Source organism: Rhamphochromis longiceps, linkage group LG23 (genome assembly GCF_057381845.1).
Source record: "Rhamphochromis longiceps isolate RC_006_pf linkage group LG23, R_longiceps_female_GT1.1, whole genome shotgun sequence".
NCBI lineage: Eukaryota > Metazoa > Chordata > Actinopteri > Cichliformes > Cichlidae > Rhamphochromis > Rhamphochromis longiceps.
In genome coordinates, this window is record NC_140578.1 from 43363329 (window position 1) to 43382267 (window position 18939).

The 18939-nt window shown below is 43.5% G+C and overlaps 1 protein-coding gene across 1 annotated transcript in view; it reads left to right on the forward strand.

Moving 5' to 3' along the window:
* The window catches only part of LOC146642750 (NACHT, LRR and PYD domains-containing protein 12-like), a 31863-nt gene extending 18633 nt beyond the window's left edge, over positions 1 to 13230 (forward strand). Inside the window, exons 9-12 of the mRNA XM_085397189.1 lie at positions 792 to 965; positions 8200 to 8394; positions 10491 to 10667; positions 13041 to 13230. Coding sequence (XP_085253315.1) covers positions 792 to 965; positions 8200 to 8394; positions 10491 to 10667; positions 13041 to 13230 — 736 coding nt within the window. The remainder of the gene's footprint in view (positions 1 to 791; positions 966 to 8199; positions 8395 to 10490; positions 10668 to 13040) is intronic.
* The last annotated feature ends 5709 nt before the right edge of the window (positions 13231 to 18939 follow it).

Here is an 18939-nt window from a genome sequence, read left to right on the forward strand (position 1 = left end):
AATCAGAAGGCTAGACCGTCCAATTTCCCCAGCCGTTTATTTCCAGCCTACCCGACCTTCTGAGGACCCAGCCCACGTAGACCGCAAAGGCCGGGTCCTCGGGAGGATGCAACCCATGAATTTGGACACGACCGTAGAATGATGGTGGCAGCTACAGAAACAGGTCCATACAGACTGAAGCGTGTCTCAGTCTGAATGTACACTGCTATTATAAGAGCTGTGGAAACTCAGGTCAAAAGGACGTAACCACACTGCTGACAGTTCCAGGACATTCACAGAGTTACAGCATCATTTGTGACCATAAAGACAGAAAGCTCATCCAAATCCTGGGATTAAAAGTCTGTCCTGGTGGTGTCCAGTCAAACACGTCTCTGTGAAAGCTTCAATCCAACAGGCTCCAAAGTCCTTCTGCTCATTTCCTCGCCGGGTTCTTGATGCTCCTGTACCATCTCTCTGTCATCCTCCTCGCTCCCTCTTTGCACTCACAGTCTTTGTGCATCATTAACACTCACATGAGGAAACCCAAAGTTTTACTGGGCAGAAGATGATCATCAGTGACTCTGTCTTTAAAACACTCTTGTTAGAAATGTTCGACTTTAATGTGAAACATTCAGAGTTTTTTCTCTTGTTGTGTTTGTTTGAAGCTGCTTCCTGTTGGCTTCAGCTGTTTGGAGTTTCCATTTTCTAAACTTCTACATTCTGAACCTTCTTCAGCTCTGAACAGATGATGAAACACTGAATGATTTCAAGCACTTTGTCTAATAAACTTACATCTTTCATTCTCTATACAGATTGGAGCGCTGTGATTTGTCAGAGATCAGCTGTGATTATCTGGAAGCAGCGCTGAAGCTCAACCCTTCGTATCCCAGAGAGGTGGACCTGAGCTACCACAAGCTGCAGGATTCAGGAGTGAAGCAGCTGTGTGTTCTTCTGGAGAATCCACAACATCAAATTGAAACTCTGAGGTCAGTCTCCACGTTTTAGTTGTGCTGACACTGTCGATCTGTGGAACTAAAACCTTTATACAGGAAGTCTGGTTCAGCTCTTTGTAGACCTTCTAATCTCTGATGCTCTGAGTCTTACTCAGTAGATGATGCAGAGTTGTGAAGCCGATGTGGGTGAGGACACTCGCCCAGCTCTAACTACTTTGACGTCCAGGCGGCTTCCCTGCTTGTCCTGATACAAACAAACCTGAGTAACCTTGCAGGTCAGATCTCATCAGTCACACCTGTTATGGCAGCTCTCCTCTAGATTGTAGTTCTTGTTAACCTGGGATGGTTTTAGAAGCCTGGACCACAGACTGCAAGGGAAGATATTACTGGGAAAGGCCAAAGCAACCTATTAGACCCATTAAACACTAACATAGATGAATACTCAGATTTAAACCTTTATTGTTTCACAAAGGGTTAAAAAGGGAACGTCCACAGTTTAGACTGCAGCAGATTTTATTAAAGCAGTTTGACAGGAGCCAAGCAAAAACACAAAGAATAAGTGTTTCACATATTAATACATATAACATAATAATAAAAGAAAAGCAAAATAATGATAAAAAAGAATGAAAAAGTTGTCCAGAGCAGCAGGATGTCTGAGGTCTGCAGAAACACAAAAACACAGCAGCTAAAAATAGTTGTTGAAAGAAAACGAGGTGGGAGCTGCTGATTCCTGAGCTTTGATACTGGATTAGCTTCAGTAGTTATTCCCATCACTGCTGTAGGAGCTACATTTAGTCACAGCTGATTGTCTCCTTTGACCAATCAGAAGACTACTGTTGTAAAAACAAGCAGACAAAGAACCAATGAGAGTGAAGAACAGGATGAAGAGCTCGTGTGATGGAGGCAAAGCAATAATCAGCAGACTGTAGCAGTTTCTATCTGGATGAAAGTAGAAGGAGCTCAGCGGAGCTCAGTCCCATATCTTTGGTTAGAAACAACATCAGTGATTTCCTGCTGCTCGAGATGATTCCAGCAGCTCTCATTACAGCAGCTGATGAGAGAAACAGCTGATGGCTCACAGCTCGTGCACTGTTGGATCTCCAGATGTTCACGTGGCTGAAGTCTGTGAAGAAACTGTGGTCCACGTAGTTCACACGGCCTCAGATTGGACCGAGCTCCCTGGATCACTGCAGCATCCTCAGCTGGTACATGGACGTCTCTGCTCCTCAGTCTTGGAGCCCTGCAGGTCCGTCCACACCACCAGGGTCTTCTCACTCACCTTTCCTTTGTCCTCGTCCTTCATCGGCCGTGCTGTGTCTTTGTTCCTGCGGTGTTGTTCCCACGATGCAGCGCTGATGTTCCCTCCTTGAATGCACAACAAGTACGGTGCTGGTCTTTCTCGGGTGGAGCAGAGACAGATTGAAGTCTTTCAGGCTTTAGTGCCGACTTCCCTGACAGAGGCTGGACTCCATGGTCTGCACAGGAGGCTTCTACACTGTGTGGAGGTGACTCCTGGACTCGAAGACAGGCTGCAGGTACATGTGTGATGAAGAGGAGCTACAGCAGTGTGATGGAGCTGCAGGTGTGAATGAAGTCCTGCTGTCCTGTCCCACCCTCATCTTTGCTTCCTCTGTCTTCTCTGGACTTGTCCTCCTGTTTCAGAAACAGCACTGCTTCATGCCGAGGGTGGACGGGAGCGTTGGCTCTGATTCTTTTACCGTCCACCACAAGGAGACACTGATGCTGACCTCCTGATTCATCTGCATGTGTTCTGCTTCACACTGCTCACCTCCACCAAAGACTTCACAAACATCTTCTTTCTTTGAGTCCAGTTTGTCCCACAAACACTTCCAAATCTCCTCCTCTGAGATTCTGCAGCTTCTTGCAGTGTGACTCAGCTGACTTCTGACAGACCACAGACTGGCACAGCATCCACATGTGTCTCCTTTCAAACAGGCTCTTGATGTTTCCTCCCACATCATTCTGGCCTCTCAGTCTCCTTTGTTCTCCAGCTCTGTAGCTCCAGCTGGTGAAGCTTCAGTTTTCCATGTTGGTAACAGTAAACTACAGCCTCTGCTGTCAGCTGGGTAACTAAACAGAGCTGCAGCACGTCTCTGCGGTGGTGCTACATCCAGCCTGCAGACGGCCGTCTACATGTTGTAGTGGTTTACAGTCACCAGGGGGCGCTGTCCCAGCCATGCAGGCAGTGGGCTGCTCTGCTTGTGCTGTTGTTGGTGAAGCTGAAGTGAAAGCGAGAGTTAAAACCCTGAACAGTGTCCACTGAGCTTCTCATGCTATTCTCATGCTCAAAGAAGTTTAACAGGAAGGACGACTCGTCCATCAGGCGTCCAGCTGTCCGTGACCGTGTCCACAGCAGAGTGTGACCGAGGCTTCATGCTAACACGCACACATGAAGCTAATACCACCACGAGCAGCTGCTCAGTGGATTTGGAGGACAAATGTCTGCAGCTTCTCACAGGCAGTATGCAGAATGTGGATCTCCACAAAGACTGTGGAGAGCTCGTCCCACACTCTAAATCCACACTTGTCTGCACAAAACTTCTCACACGTTCCCGTCACAAGTGTCTTCTAAGTGAAGCTACCAGGTTCAGGTCCAGCTTGTTTATCTGGAGCTGCAGGAGATGATCCATCCTCACAAAGCAACACAGACAGCAGATATGCAAACACACAACACAACCAAAGGATTCTCTCTGCATGTCTGTGGCTGATGCTGCTGGAACGAAGCTGTTTGAAACCTTGTTGTTCTGCACTTTGGGACCAGAAGAGGAAACTGAAGCTCTGTGCAGAGGGTCCAATGGAAGCAGCCAAGCGCTGTAAGTGTCTGCTGTACAGGGATGTTGGTTCAGCTGTGGCTCAGTTTGAGCCTCAGTTTGTCAAAATGAGCTTGTAGTTTGTCTGCTTTAATAATGTGACTGGAAAAAGGTGTTGGACTTCAAATATGTCCATTTCTTTCACACTTCACCTTTAAAAGTGAAGCCATGTGGTTCCTGGAAAGAAAAACACGACTTTTTCAAGTCTTTGTCCTGTTTTTATGAGAAATGTACGACTTTAATGTTCTTCTTTTTTTTTAACTCAATTTTTATTATAATTTACAACATTGCAACTTGTACTTGTTGATGTTCACAAGTAGGACAGTTACAGGAACTGCAATGCAGAAATGTAGATTAAAATAAGAACTGCAATTAGGAAGCACAAAACAAAACCCAAGCAAGCAAGCAAACAAACAGACAACAACATAACAAAAACTTTATGTAATATTAAATAACATGTGACAAACTTAGCCGTAAATGGACAAAACGAAACAGACCTATGCTAAATTATTGAAACAGTAAAGCATGTATGGGTCGCCAACGCTCAGTAAACAATTCTCTCTGAATCCGCAGAGCAGATGTTATTTCCTCCATCTGGTACATTTCTCTTGCTTTATCAATCCACATATTATATGAAGGTGGGTCAAGATTCAGCCATTTAATAGTGTCACGGTCTGGGGGGCAGACCGTGGGGGATGTTGGAGAAAGGACCCAAACGCTGGACTTAGTGGAATGAACAGTGGGTTTATTTACAGTGAGGTAAATGTACACCACACATAAAATCTCCAAAAGTGCTCCCTCGACTCCCGTGACGTGTCTTCTCCCAAGTGCTGGTATCCCGTGCTCTCTGTGCCTACGCGTCCTGCAGTCCTGTGTTCCACTCTCCTGAGGAAAAAACGACAGAAGCAGCCGTTATGGCACCAACTCCAGCAGGCATACACTTAACAATACTAGAGACACTGACATGGAGTCTAACTCAACGATCCTGCGCCGGAGGAAGCTCCATCGCTCTGTTAAGTAGCTCCCCCGACGAGCCCGATCAGAAGCAGGTGTGTGAGAACCTAGGCGTGACCGGCAGCCGGCAGGGCCACGCCCAGCAGGCCTGCAGGTGGCTGTCCTTCATCCCTCAGTCACACCCGCAGACACCCACACACCAGCATGGAACACAAGAGCACAGTGCAGCAAACATACATCCAATACACTAATAACAATAATAATAACAATAACAACAATAACAATAATGGTCCACACTGTTCACGAACCCCGAGTCCCCGGAACCGGGTCCGTGACAAATAGTGATACACTTTAGTGCTGCTGTAAGCAAGATTCTTAAGAGATACGTTTTATTGTTTCCCGCAAAACCCTTTGGTAAGACTCCTAAAATGGCTAACTGTTGGTCTTTTGTTAATGGTTGTTGGAAAACTGTACTGAGAACTTTAAATATGTCATTCCAAAGTGAGCAGAGTTTTGGGCATGACCAGAATATATGTGAGTGGGTTCCTAAAGAAGTACCACAATTTCGCCAGCAGGTGTCAGGATTTGTAGGCTTCATTTTGGCAATTATCTCTGGGGTTCTAAAATATCTCATGACCACCTTCCATTTAAATTCTCTCCACAGCCCAGAATTAGTCACCAGATGGGCTTCACCGAACACCTCTTCCCAGGTGTCCTCTGAGATTTGAGTGCCAGTCTCAGCTTCCCACCTTGCCTTAATATCCAAAGTTGCATTTGTATTGAAACTCATAAATGTGTTATAAAAATGAGTGATTAATTTTGGGGAGGAATGACTTTGAAATATTTTTAGAAATATTTCCTCAATGGGTGAGGGCTCCAAAACTTGCCTCCATTCTTTATGTTTTGTCAAAAAGCTTCTTAGCTGCAGAAATCTAAAAAAGTCAGAAGAAGGAAGCTGAAACTGACCTCAACTGTTCAAATGAGCTCAGGTGCCCATTCCTCACAACATGACAAAGTTTATGAAGCCCGCTATTTGACCATGCTCTGAAGCCAGAGTCTTCCACAATAGGAGAAAAACCCTGCAGGGAGGAGAGGCTTGATAGAATTGAAATTTCTTTTGGAAGACCAAATGATTGTTTGATTCTACGCCAAATCTTTAGTGTGACCCTCGTCCGTTCCCCCATATGCACATTTTTAATTGAAATGTTAGAAAAAAGCAGGGATTCCAATGATCTTTCGCACATTGTCTTCTCAATGTTTAGCCACTGAGTTTCAGACAAATCCCGCACCCATACAGTCAGGGGTCTCATCTGAGCTGCCCAGAAATAATATTTCAGGTTTGGAACAGCCAATCCCCCCTGCAGCTTTGACAGTTTTAATGTTTGGAACTTGATCATCCCTCATGTGTATTTAGTCTCTGTGTCGCATCGTCTGTGTTCCCACCCTCCATATTTTCATGCCCAGTCTTTTGTATTCTTAGCCATAGCTTTCTGTGTCTTCATGATTTATTATAGTATTAGTTCCCCAGTTTAGTTCTCTTCACTGTGATTCTGCCTTGTTTGATGTCTTCAGCCGAAATAAAGGCTCGCTTTTCGTTCAAAACTCAGTTTCATGTCTGCGCCAGTGTCTGCGCCTGAGTCCTCCACACACTCTCCATACGGTCAGCTACTGCGACCGTGACACTAAACTACATGCTGTGTGCAGCCACTCTCCTGAGCCTGTATTATATACACAGCGGTTACAATGACAAACTGAATACAATCTCATATCTACAAAACAGGCTGAGTCAAAGTTGCAGCTACGCTTATGAACATGGAGAAAAAACAGGCGAGTTATCAGCTCACCAGCTACGACTAAGAACAGCTAACCAACTATCCTTGAGATCTACAATGACCAGGGAATAAGGTCTACAGACAACCAAACTATCCTTGAGATCCACAATGATTTCAATAAGGTGTTTTATATTCCCTCCTTGGGAGAAGATGCGATCGCTAGTCTGGAGGAACCTGTCTCTAATGTTGGAATTGAAACGGCCGTACGGAGCATGCAGTCTGGAAAATCTGCTGCCCCGACGGGTATCCATCTGATTTTTTCATAAAGTTTTCTGACCGACTGAATTCACTGTTAAAATCAACTTTTGAAGAATCCTTCCTCTCACAGTCGTTGCCTCCAACAATGCATCAAGCAGTGATGTGTTTAATTGTAAAACAGGAAAAAGACCATTTAGATTGTCGTTCATGTCGTTTAATATCTTTGTTCAACACAGACACCAAGATCCTGGCTCAAGTGTTGGCCCGTCGCTTACACAAGTATTTGTCCTCCATTATTTCACCAGACGGGCTTTATTAGGCACTCTTTTTTGAACATTAGAGCTCTATTAAATATCATTTATACCCATGTTAAAGGTGATACATTGGAAACTGTCATTTGGCTTGACGCAGAAAAGGCGTTGGATCGGGTGAGATGGGATTTTTTTTTTTTATACGCTTAAAAAATGTGTCTTTAATTTTGTATCTTGGATAAAAGTATTGTATTGCTCCCCTCTAACAGCCGTCCAGACTAACAATAATCTGCCCCCCAGGACAGGGATGCCCTCTGTCTCCTTTTTGCCATTGAACCGCTAGCTGTTGCTCTGAGACAATGTGTTGGTGTTGAGGGAAAACATGGAGGGGGTATCGAACATGAAGTCTCTCTTTATGCCGACGACATGATTTTATTTATTTCCAACCCATCGAACAGCCTCCGCAAACTTTTGGATAGACTTACAATAATAATAATAATACATTTTATTTATAGGCGCCTTTAAGAGCCTCAAGGTCACCTTAATGCATACTTAAGGAATTTGGGACAATTTCTGGATATAATGTGAATTTTGGGAAGAGCGAGGCAAAGTCTATCTGTACGACAACTGGGGAGTTTTGTGTATTTTAGCCCCTTTTAAACCCAGCTATAACAAGTTTAAGTACTCGGGCATCTGGGTGACAAGAAAACCACAAAGACTTGTATAAAACTATCTTCCTTTATTGTCGAAGCTTAAAGAGGATTTTGGAAAATGTGAGTTTTGCCCCTTTATATTTATGGTGGGGATGCAGAACAAGGAGCAAAGATGAATGTGATGCTGAATCAGCAGAAGACTTGGACTCATTTGATTCCAGCTTTGATATCATTGATTTCAATATGTCCATTTCTGTCACACTTCACCTTTAAAAGTGAAGCCATGTGGTTCCTGGAAGGAAAAACACGACTTTTTCAAGTCTTTGTCCTGTTTTTATGAGAAATGTACGACTTTAATGTGAAACATTCAGAGTTTTTTCTCTTGTTGTGTTTGTTTGAAGCTGCTTCCTGTTGGCTTCAGCTGTTTGGAGTTTCCATTTTCTAAACTTCTACATTCTGAACCTTCTTCAGCTCTGAACAGATGATGAAACACTGAATGATTTCAAGCACTTTGTCTAATAAACTTACATCTTTCATTCTTTATACAGATTGAAGAGCTGTGATTTGTCAGAGATCAGCTGTGATTATCTGGCAGCAGCACTGAAGTCCAACCCCTCCCATCTGAGAGAGCTGGACCTGAGTAATGACTCCTTGTCTTTGAATAAGAACAACGTGCAGGATTCAGGAGTGAAGCATCTGTGTGGTTTCCTGGAGAGTCCAGGATGTAAACTTGAAACTCTGAGGTCAGTCAGCATGTTTTAGTTGTGCTGAGATGAATATGATGTGAAAGTTGTGCTGACACTAAACTGCAGACATCAGGCTGATATTATACTGATCCACACTGAGGATCTTCATGGTAAAGTCTGTTTTCTTCTTCTCTGGTTTAGTCCATTGACTGCAGCAGAACAATGTTCACATTTCAAACAGTGATACTCAACGTATGGCCCGCGGCCCACACGCGGCCTGCCCACCTTTCCTGACTCAGAGAGAGGGGACCCTGATTAACTGTGTAGCTTCTTCCTCACAGTTCTAAGTATCAGACACAACAATGAATAATCCACAGCTGACTGTCTTTAGCAGGTCAAAGGTCACGGCACACAGCAGACAGTCAGAAATATTCTAACTCTGATCATTTATCAGTTGTGACACTGTGAGACTTGATCAGAGGTGTGATCATCACAGCAGAGGCCTTTGTGTCAAAGTCACTGAGGATCAAACAGAAACACATGAAGCAGATTTTTCTCTTCTGGCTTTTTATAGCAGATAACCTTCAAAATATTCTGCAGTCGATCAAAAACTGAAGCAAACCATGAAGCAACATGTGAACATGAGCTGATGCTGCTGAAGTGAAGCAAAGTTACAGAGGTTTGATTACAGACACAGCTGAGAGTTTGTAATCTGTCATCAAGTTTCCATGGAACAGCAGAAATGAGGCTTTACTGTCAGAGGCCGACAGCACTGAACACAACAGCAGACTGGTGGCTAATAAACAGTGAATGATGCAGAAACAGATGTTTGAAGCTGTTCTTGGAGTACACTGAGAGAGAGAGAGCTGTGCAGGCAGGAACAGCCAAAGTCAGAGAGAATTCATGAGCATATTGATCAAACGTGAAGCAGAGTTTGGATCTTCTTTTGCTGCTGCTTCACTCAGTTTTGGTTGGAGACAGATGAAACCTGCAGCTTCAGGATCTGTGAGCTGTCCACTTTCAGCCCCGACGGCGTGTCCGTGTACGTGCCGTCGAGTGAACGATCCACGCTCTGTGTTTCCATCTTTGTGTGTTTAGCTGCTCTCATTTACTGTTTTATCTGTTTGCTGCTTGTTGAAATAGTTTGTGAGCTTTAACCTGAGATTCTGGCAAAATACATTTATATTAAACATCGATTCAGAATTGAATGAATCAACATCGTTTTATTCAAATTAAAACCATTTAAATGGGAACATGAATTTTTTACAGCCGCCTCTAATGCTGGGTAATGTCAGCTGGTCCATGTGCAGCTGGCTGTGAGGCTCAGGGAGCGTCTACAAAGTGCAACACTGAAAGAACATCATCCATAAATATTGAGTAAGAACTGGACTCTCATACAGCGAGACTCAAATGCCTTTAAACATCAGCTTATCCTGCTGATCCAAGTCCAACACTGACTTTGTAAAAACATGTTTGTCAATCATTTTGTTTGGTTTCTGAGGAAAATGATTCAATAACTTGCTGCTAATACACAACATTTCATCATATTTCCTCATAACCCTCTTTTGTCTGACCATTTGATCCCATTTGAATTTGCAATAAAGGATCCACAGAGTTTGGTGACAATAATGACAGATGTTTGTGTGAAAGTGCTGGAAGCAAATGAGTGTGTGATGTTCTTTCAGTGTTGCACTTTGTAGACGCTCCCTGAGCACTGGTCTCACAGCCAGCTGCACATAGAGACCAGTGTTGTTAGTCCAGGTCAGAAGATGACTTGTTGGAATGAAAATGAGCTTGTAGTTTGTCTGCTTTAATAATGTGACTGGAAAAAGGTGTTGGACTTCAAATATGTCCATTTCTGTCACACTTCACCTTTAAAAGTGAAGCCATGTGGTTCCTGGAAGGAAAAACACGACTTTTTCAAGTCTTTGTCCTGTTTTTATGAGAAATGTACGACTTTAATGTGAAACATTCAGAGTTTTTTCTCTTGTTGTGTTTGTTTGAAGCTGCTTCCTGTTGGCTTCAGCTGTTTGGAGTTTCCATTTTCTAAACTTCTACATTCTGAACCTTCTTCAGCTCTGAACAGATGATGAAACACTGAATGATTTCAAGCACTTTGTCTAATAAACTTACATCTTTCATTCTTTATACAGATTGAGTGTCTGTGCTTTGTCAGAGATCAGCTGTGATTATCTGGCAGCAGCACTGAAGTCCAACCCCTCCCATCTGAGACAGCTGGACCTGAGCTTCAACAACAAGCTGCAGGATCCAGGAGTGAAGCATCTGTGTGGTTTCCTGGAGAGTCCAGGATGTAAACTTGAAACTCTGAGGTCAGTCAGCATGTTTTAGTTGTGCTGAGATGAATATGATGTGAAAGTTGTGCTGACACTAAACTGCAGACATCAGGCTGATATTATACTGATCCACACTGAGGATCTTCATGGTAAAGTCTGTTTTCTTCTTCTCTGGTTTAGTCCATTGACTGCAGCAGAACAATGTTCACATTTCAAACCTTCAAAGAAGAAGAAAAATCCTCCACTGGAAAATTCACTGTGAAACTCTCAAACTCTTCATTGCACCTTAAAGTCTGTCTGACACTGAAATCCAAAGCAAAATGTGCGTTTGCTTTACAGACAGCAGTCCAACACAAACATACACACATCATCCAAAACACAGTCCAACATCCAAATCTCCTCCACTGCCAGCATGAATGATGGGAAAGAGAAGGAGGAACACTCTGACATTCAGGGTTAGAATGAGTTTCATCAAGCAGACTGTGAAGATCAAAGCTGCATTAGAAAGCTTACATGAATGAATGAGTGGACAGAAGTGGACAGAGATCATCTGAAGCACTTCAAAGGCTTTAAATCAGCACATTTCTCTTTATTCTTTATCAACTCTGTTAGTTTCTCTCAGTTTTCTGTGGAATGAAGCTAACAGCAGGCTAATAAGATGCTGACCAATAGGTTTCTATTAAAGGTTGTAATTTGTATATGAAAAAGTGCTTTGGCTCAGCAGGGATCAGCTTACAGGTAGAATACAGCTGCTGGATGGGATTAGCATGTCATAGCTATCTACCAAACTGCTAACTGGGGGATTTCAGGCCATCTATGGATCATTTTTGCTAACTGTTTATTCAGCTTAGGCTCACAGGGCTGCAGCCTGTGCCCTAGCTGTCATAGGGCAAGAGGCGTGGTCCACCTGCACAGGTGAGCAGTCCATCACAGGGCCAACAGAGAGCGACAGAGAAGCACTCCCTCACATCCACACCTACAGCCAATTTAGAAGCACCAATGAACCTAAGCAGCATTTCATTGGACTGTGGGAGAACAGCCAACCTCCACAGAAAGGCCCAGCTGACCAACAAGCTTCAACCTACAACCTTCTTGCTCTAAGGCACTAGTGCTAACCACTTTTGCCCATTTCAGCCCAAATCCTGCATCTTCCTGTTTCTGACTCCAGGCCAGCTCCACTAACTTTCTCATCAGACACTGCCACCTAGTGGAGGAAGTCTTAGTTCCATTTGAAGCTTCAGATTACAGTTAGTTCCTTTACAAAGAGGTGGAGGTGGTGGGGCCACAGCACCATCATCACTGAGTGCCATAGGACACTTAACCTTTGTTTCCATATGCTGGGAACTTCCTGTTGTTCCAAGGACGACTGGAAAATGTGTGAAAATCTCCCAGTCAGTTCCTCACAGCACACTTCAATCATTTCCCTCCCACAGCATCAGGACCAGGGCTTTTTCTCTCTTTGGTCCCACTAAGAGATTTCCACACAAACACCTCATCAGTGGGACTCTCAGAGCTACCAGCCCTTTGCTACAATCACAAAGCTCTTCATTGAAATCAATGATATCAAAGCTGGAATCAAATGAGTCCAAGTCTTCTGCTGATTCAGCATCACATTCATCTTTGCTCCTTGTTCTGCATCCCCACCATGGACTTCATTCCTTTCCAAGCCAGCCTTGAGTGTCCTTTATTCAGCTCATCCTCTGCTTTACTTTTACACCTGATTTTAGCTGCTTTATCTCTCTTTCAACAGGTTTCTGTGCCTCAATCTTTTTCTTCTCTCCCTCATAACAAGACAGCTTCTTCTGCCTGAGAACATGTTGGAGTGATTTACTAATCCAGGGCTGCTTATTGGGGAAAATACTTCCTGTTTCCAAAGTAATCCCCATTTTTCCCAGAAAGAAATGTCAGTAGAAATCGATGATCTAAGTGAGAACATGAGCCCTTAAAAAGTCCCAGTGGGTGCAGTCAAAGCAGTCCCTCAGTCCCAGTATAGAGTCGTTGGTCCAGACTGGAACAGCTGTGTGCCCAGTTTGAGCTCTCTTCAGTGCTGTGACCTGACAGACCCAGAGGGGCCATCACATCACATTTAGAAGCTCCCCTGATGGAGCCACAACACATGTCCAATACTTAGTCTGTCTTGTTGGACCAACTGGAAGAAATGATTCAAGGACTTAGTCACAGAACAGAGATTCAAATCTCCAAAATCCAACTGGCTGCATCAGGACATATAGTCTGAAACTCTGCACAGTTTCCTGTTTGAAGCTGCTTCCTGTTGGCTTCAGCTGTTTGGAGTTTCCATTTTCTAAACTTCTACATTCTGAACCTTCTTCAGCTCTGAACAGATGATGAAACACTGAATGATTTCAAGCACTTTGTCTAATAAACTTACATCTTTCATTCTTTATACAGATTGGTGAACTGTGGTTTGTCAGAGATCAGCTGTGATTATCTGGCAGCAGCACTGAAGTCCAACCCCTCCCATCTGAGACAGCTGGACCTGAGATACAACGACAAGCTGCAGGATCCAGATGTGAAGCAGCTGTCTGATCTTCAGCAGAGTCCAGACTACAGACTGGAGACTCTGAGGTCAGTAGAGTGATGGAGTGAGTGGGTGGTGCTGTCAGCAGTATTGTACTAAACACAGTCAGTATGAAACAAAGATCCAGTGTTTCCTGTAAAGCTGCAGCTTCTCAGTGAAGCTGTGAGAGGAGAACGGTGACAGGCTTCAGGATTGGACACAAACACTTCCTGTTTCTCACCTTTATGGCCACCATAGTAACGGCTGACACGCTCTGATCAAACACTGTCAACAGCCAATCAGCTCTCTGAACAAAGCAGCACGCAGACCAATGACTGCATTGATTTCCAAGTTTAAAGCAGTGAAGAACACAGTCTGTAGGTGAGGAAGAATTTAGTGAGAGCAGATGTTTGGATGGAATTCCTCCAGTTAACAGCTGGAACCGTCCATCTGGATTGTTGGGCTTGTTGTTGGGGTTCCTACAGAGCTCAGAGTGGACACACCAAGGTTCTTCTAATGAATGAAAGTCCAAACTCAAACTAGGAGGGAAAAACATTTTCAGCAACTTCAATAAAAATCCAAAGATTAGAAAAAGTGAAGCAACAATGAGTCCTAGTACAGTCCCAGCACTGACGTCCCTGCTGCTCTTTATACTGGATGTGCTGCATCACTGACTGACAGCTGATGAAGAGTCTCTGGAAACACTCGTTTATCTCCTCTGCTCTTCCTCCTTCTCTCTGCAGGTGGAGGCCATGATGGTAAACAGGACGGTGTGTGTGCTGAGAGAGGAGCAGCTGTGTCCTGATGATCCAGAGAGGTTGAAGCAGCAGCAGCTTGTGTGTAGAGACGCTCTGACTGGGCCATGTTACTGGGAGGTGGAGAGGAGAGCTTCATCCAGCAGTGACTGACAGAGGAATGAAGTGCAGATGACTGTCAGTGCTGCAGAGTGAACTGCTCTGAGAACAGCTCCACTGTCAGACACAATGTAGAGTCCAGCATCAGCCCTGTGTGTCCCTCTGGATCTGACAGAGGATCATCAGTGTATCTGGACTGCTCTGCTGCTGCTCTGTCCTTCTACAGTCTCTGCACAGTCTCTGTCTCACTCTGGAAAGATTTTACAACTTGTTGTAATTACAGAACGTTAATATAATATTCAAACATGTGATCTTCTCTTTATTTCTGAATCTTTACCAAATAAAGAAAAACCAAACTAACAAACAGAAGCTGTCGTGTCCTTTTTCACCACATCTGTGAATCTTTTCTGTGTTTTTCCTCTTTTCCTCCTTCCTGCAGCTCCATCTTCATCATTCTGTGTCCAGTATATGTGAACACGTCCAAAGCATCTGAGCCTCATGTTACCCGTTTGTGTGAGTTACGCCTGTCGTTGTGTTGTGGTGTATAAATAAGGGGCAGGAGACAGCGCTGGATCTCTGAGTTCTTTACTCTCAATTTCTGCAACATCTGCAATATATAGAAATGCAAACCTGTGAGCTGTGTGTTGTGCGTCTGCTCGGCCACCTCTCCTCCGGCCATGCTGGAAGCAGCTGTGCGTTTGACAGTTTTATCGACTCGACAATAATCGAACAAATTAAATGTTCAAAAATATCAACTTAAGCACTTCAAAGTCAACAAAAAGCTTAAAACAATGAAATAATATTTCACTGACAAAACAACAGCTCATAAGAACGATACACAAAATAATACAGAAACAAACAAATAAAAGTTATTAACCAGGATCCATGTTTTTGTCACAAACACTGAATCAGCTGATTCACTCTTTATGTTTCTGAGTTTGTTTTGTGATTATAGTTCTGGTTTCTGTTTCTGTGTCTTCACTGTGTCCCACGTCTCCTTACTTTGGACTCTGTGTTATATTTCCTGTTTTACTTTGACAGTCCCGTGTTACTGTTTCCTGTCTCGTGTGTGTAATTGGTCCCAGCTGTGTTTCTCTCCTCTCCTGTTCCCTGATTACTAAACTGCGTCCACGCCGCCGGCGCTCCTCTCCACAGCTGGATTCCAGGATTTCAGAGCATCCAGCTGTGGTGAGTGATGGAGACACTTTCTCTGCTCCCTCAGTAATCAGGACAGTTTATTGAACATCAGAGGACATAAAGGACTGTTTTTCACCTGCCCGTTCTGAACCTGGACATTAAAGACTGCTGGCTTCAAGGACATTAATCCCAGTGTCAGCCAGCCAATAACAGCCTGTGTTTTTCAGCTCTTTAGGAGTCAGAAATGAGAAAGACACAGACTGCTAACCTCTCCCTGCAGGAAATAAGCTCCGCCTCTTCCTGTCCTGTATATGAGTGATTCTGACATGAGACACAATGAGTTTCCTGTTTATTGTGACTTAAAGCGAGCAGCAAAGACACTAAACTGTGTGTTTCCAGCTGAAGCTGCTTTTTGTGTTGCTCCCACAATCCTGTCTAAAACAGTCAGTGAGGAAAACTCAATGTGACTTCAGAGTGACAGAAACAAGCGACTCATGTTGTAACTGACGTCAGACGCCGGAGATTTTGGCGTAAAATTAAAGCAAATGGTAGTTTAGAATTGAACAAATTCCTTTAAGCTTCAGTATTACCAAATACACTTATCAATAGTCTTCTAACTAACAATATTTGTCTAAATCATCTCCAACACCCTGGAGAACAACGGGGAGAGTTTAGAGGCTCTCCAAGATTACATTGATCAGTGCTTCCAGGATCTTGTGATGAAGAAGGCTCAGAGTGCAAAAACTTCATCAAAACCCACCTGAAGCTGCTGGAGGACACGGTGAAGAACATGGCCTTTGATAGAGTGCATCGCATCGGCCCCATGCGGGCTGCGACCGGGAGACCACGTCCTACTGTGGCCAAGTTTGGCCACTTCAAACAAAAGGAACAGGTGAAAAGTCTCCGTGTCCATCGGTGTTTCTCCACGTCTCTCTTCCTTCTTCGTGTCATCTCTGTGTTTCCCTGCTGCCCTCATGTTTTCTGCTTTGTCTGTTAGTTCTTCCCAGTTTAGGTTGATGTTCGCTTCTTCCCTCACCTTTGTTATTTTCACTGTAAATAAATCTCCACTCGCATCTCCACCGCCGTCTGCATCTTAGTCCTCATTCACTCCACCACACGACTGCTGCCCCAGCCGTGACAACTTTTGATGTTTCCTCTACATTTACCTTTAAAAATTATTTACTTTGCCTTCTTAGGTATCATTTGGTATCAGATGGCCGACTTCTACATGGCCACCATGGTCACCACCGAACTTGAGGAGTTTGCCCCCTCACATATACTAATGTGCCACAAACAGGACTTTAACATCACCAACCATTCCTATGTTATTACGGTGTATCCATATAACTGGCCCACCCTGTACAGTTATGCTTTCATTTTGACATACTGTATTAACACAATTCAGGGAGGATTCTAGGATCAGAGCTTCGGGGGGCTGAGCACCCAGAGAGCTGCCCAGCCAGCCAAGATACACTTTACTCGTCACAATGAGACTTCTTCCCCGTCTCTGTCGGTCCCTGCATCCTCCCTGTCCTCATCGTCTGTTGTCTTCACCTCCTTTATCAGTCATCATAATTTTACCATCTCTGTGCAAGTCTGCAAATTTCTTTATTAAATCAAAAGATTATTAAATCCATCGAGTCTCTCTGTGCCTGGGTCCTCGTCACAAAACATGCCATCACTGTTTTGTACTTTTTAACAATTTAATCCCACATTTGTGAAAGAAAAGCAAAACACTTTTTTGAAAAGTCTGTAACAAAACCATCAAATCTGATCAAGGTTATTTAAATGCTGCCAAAGAAGAATGGATTGGAATAAAAAAAATACATATCCTAACCTTAATTACTGGAGGAGAATAATGAATGATGCTCATAGTGAGAAAGAAGTAAACTGAGTGCATATTTTGGACAGAGATTCACTTTTAATGTGTTTGTATAATATAATACAGATGCATAAAAACACTCCTGAAACAGAATAAATTATTACAAATAAATTATTACAAAATATTAAAAAATATTATGGATACTTTTGTTGTTAAAATGTTACCTCTCAACCAAGTTCTGCCTTTTATATTTTTAGTAGTGTGTCACACAAACAGGAAATATTGTCAAAAAAAAAGTAAGTAAGTGCTGAAGCACCCCAAAAATGAACCAAAGCACCCCAAAAATGAACCAAAGCACCCCAAAAATGAACCAAAGCACCCCAAAAATGAACCAAAGCACCCCAAAAATGAACCAAAGCACCCTAAAAATGGACTAAAATCGCCCCTGTTAACAAATAATAGCCCAACAGTCACTTTTATGCTTACTGTAGCTGTTAGCTAAAAACACTAATTTAGCCTAGTTTGCCCTGAATTCAGCTTTGACAGACATGATCGACTGTTTCCAGTAGAATTCCTCGTTGTCATCTTGTTCCCTCTCAGAGCCCCGTATGCTTGCAGAGACCCCTACAGTAGGGAAATGTGCCAAAGAACGTCCAAAACATTGCATTTTAGGTTTATTTATGCCTTACACACAATCCCAACTCTTTAGCTAACTTAACAACTTTGGCTAAAGTCTATAGTTAGTCTTACTCGTTTGTACAACATTTCTGGATCGCCACTGTTTGAAATGATATGACATATGACTCTCACTGAAACAGCAAACTTTGTAGAAAACACAACACTTCTGATTCTCTATCTAGCTGTTTGCTCACAGCTGTAGATTACATTATAAGTGGTTGTTCACTCTTGTCAATAATTACATTTCTAAATTCTATTTGTGCAGTTACATGTAAACAAAGTCCAATATTGTATCTAAATGATTGTGTTATGGTGGGACAGTTTCCAATTTTGTTGTATTATTGCACTAGGTATGACTGTGCAAGAGTTATCTTATCTTCCTTGCTTGCACCACACTCTTTGCAGAAATGGTGCACAGCAGCACTGCATCATGTTATTGTGTTGTATAATATACCAGAACTAATACAAAGCAACATCCATGTACACTATAGGTCCATGCCAATGTGCCCAAATGGGACCTCCATAAATGGTAAGGGGCGCAAAGGCACTTTAAGACCAGCGGGCACACCGTCGGTGCACATCCGCTCGGATGCTTTTTTCTATTCATTTATTTCCCTGTTTATTTATCGATGCACAAAAGCAATTATCTCAGAGACACCATCCTCTTAACAGAGACTCAAATCAGGAACCTGCAGATTATTAGTCAGCAGCTTTAGCTTCCTGTCTTTGTCTCACTAAACCTTCCACGTGGAAACTTGAGCTGCCCACTCAAGCACAGTAGGCTTTAACTGGCTCTGCTCAAGTCACTTCAGTATCTGAGAAACTGTCTCGATGCATGCCAAAGAACACTTTGACAATACGCTTGTGTTGAGTCAAATCCACCACAAGCATATTCTATGGCAGTTTAATTCCACTCCACATAAAAATAGTCACGTATTATTTCCCCCCACCACACTTCCTGCCAGTAGCTGGTGCCCCCACCCACAGTGCATTAGTGGTTCTCTGTGTTTAGTGGCTCACTCTGGGCGGCTGCTCGGTGGGGCCCGGCCCCCTGGCTCTGTTGGGCCTGTGCTGCGGGTGGGGTGCCCTCAGGTCTCGGCCCTCTGGGCCCATTTACTGTGTGCTGCTCAGTGACATTTAACAACAACTGCAAAGCCAGGCTTCTACCTTTCTACCAATAAAACCCGGAGAGCAGCCAAATGGCTGGTAGGCTTTTAGCTAAGCTTTAGCTTCAGCCAAGTGGAAGCTAAATTGGCTAGTCATTCATATGTATATTAGGTTGTTACCTGGGAATTCTGG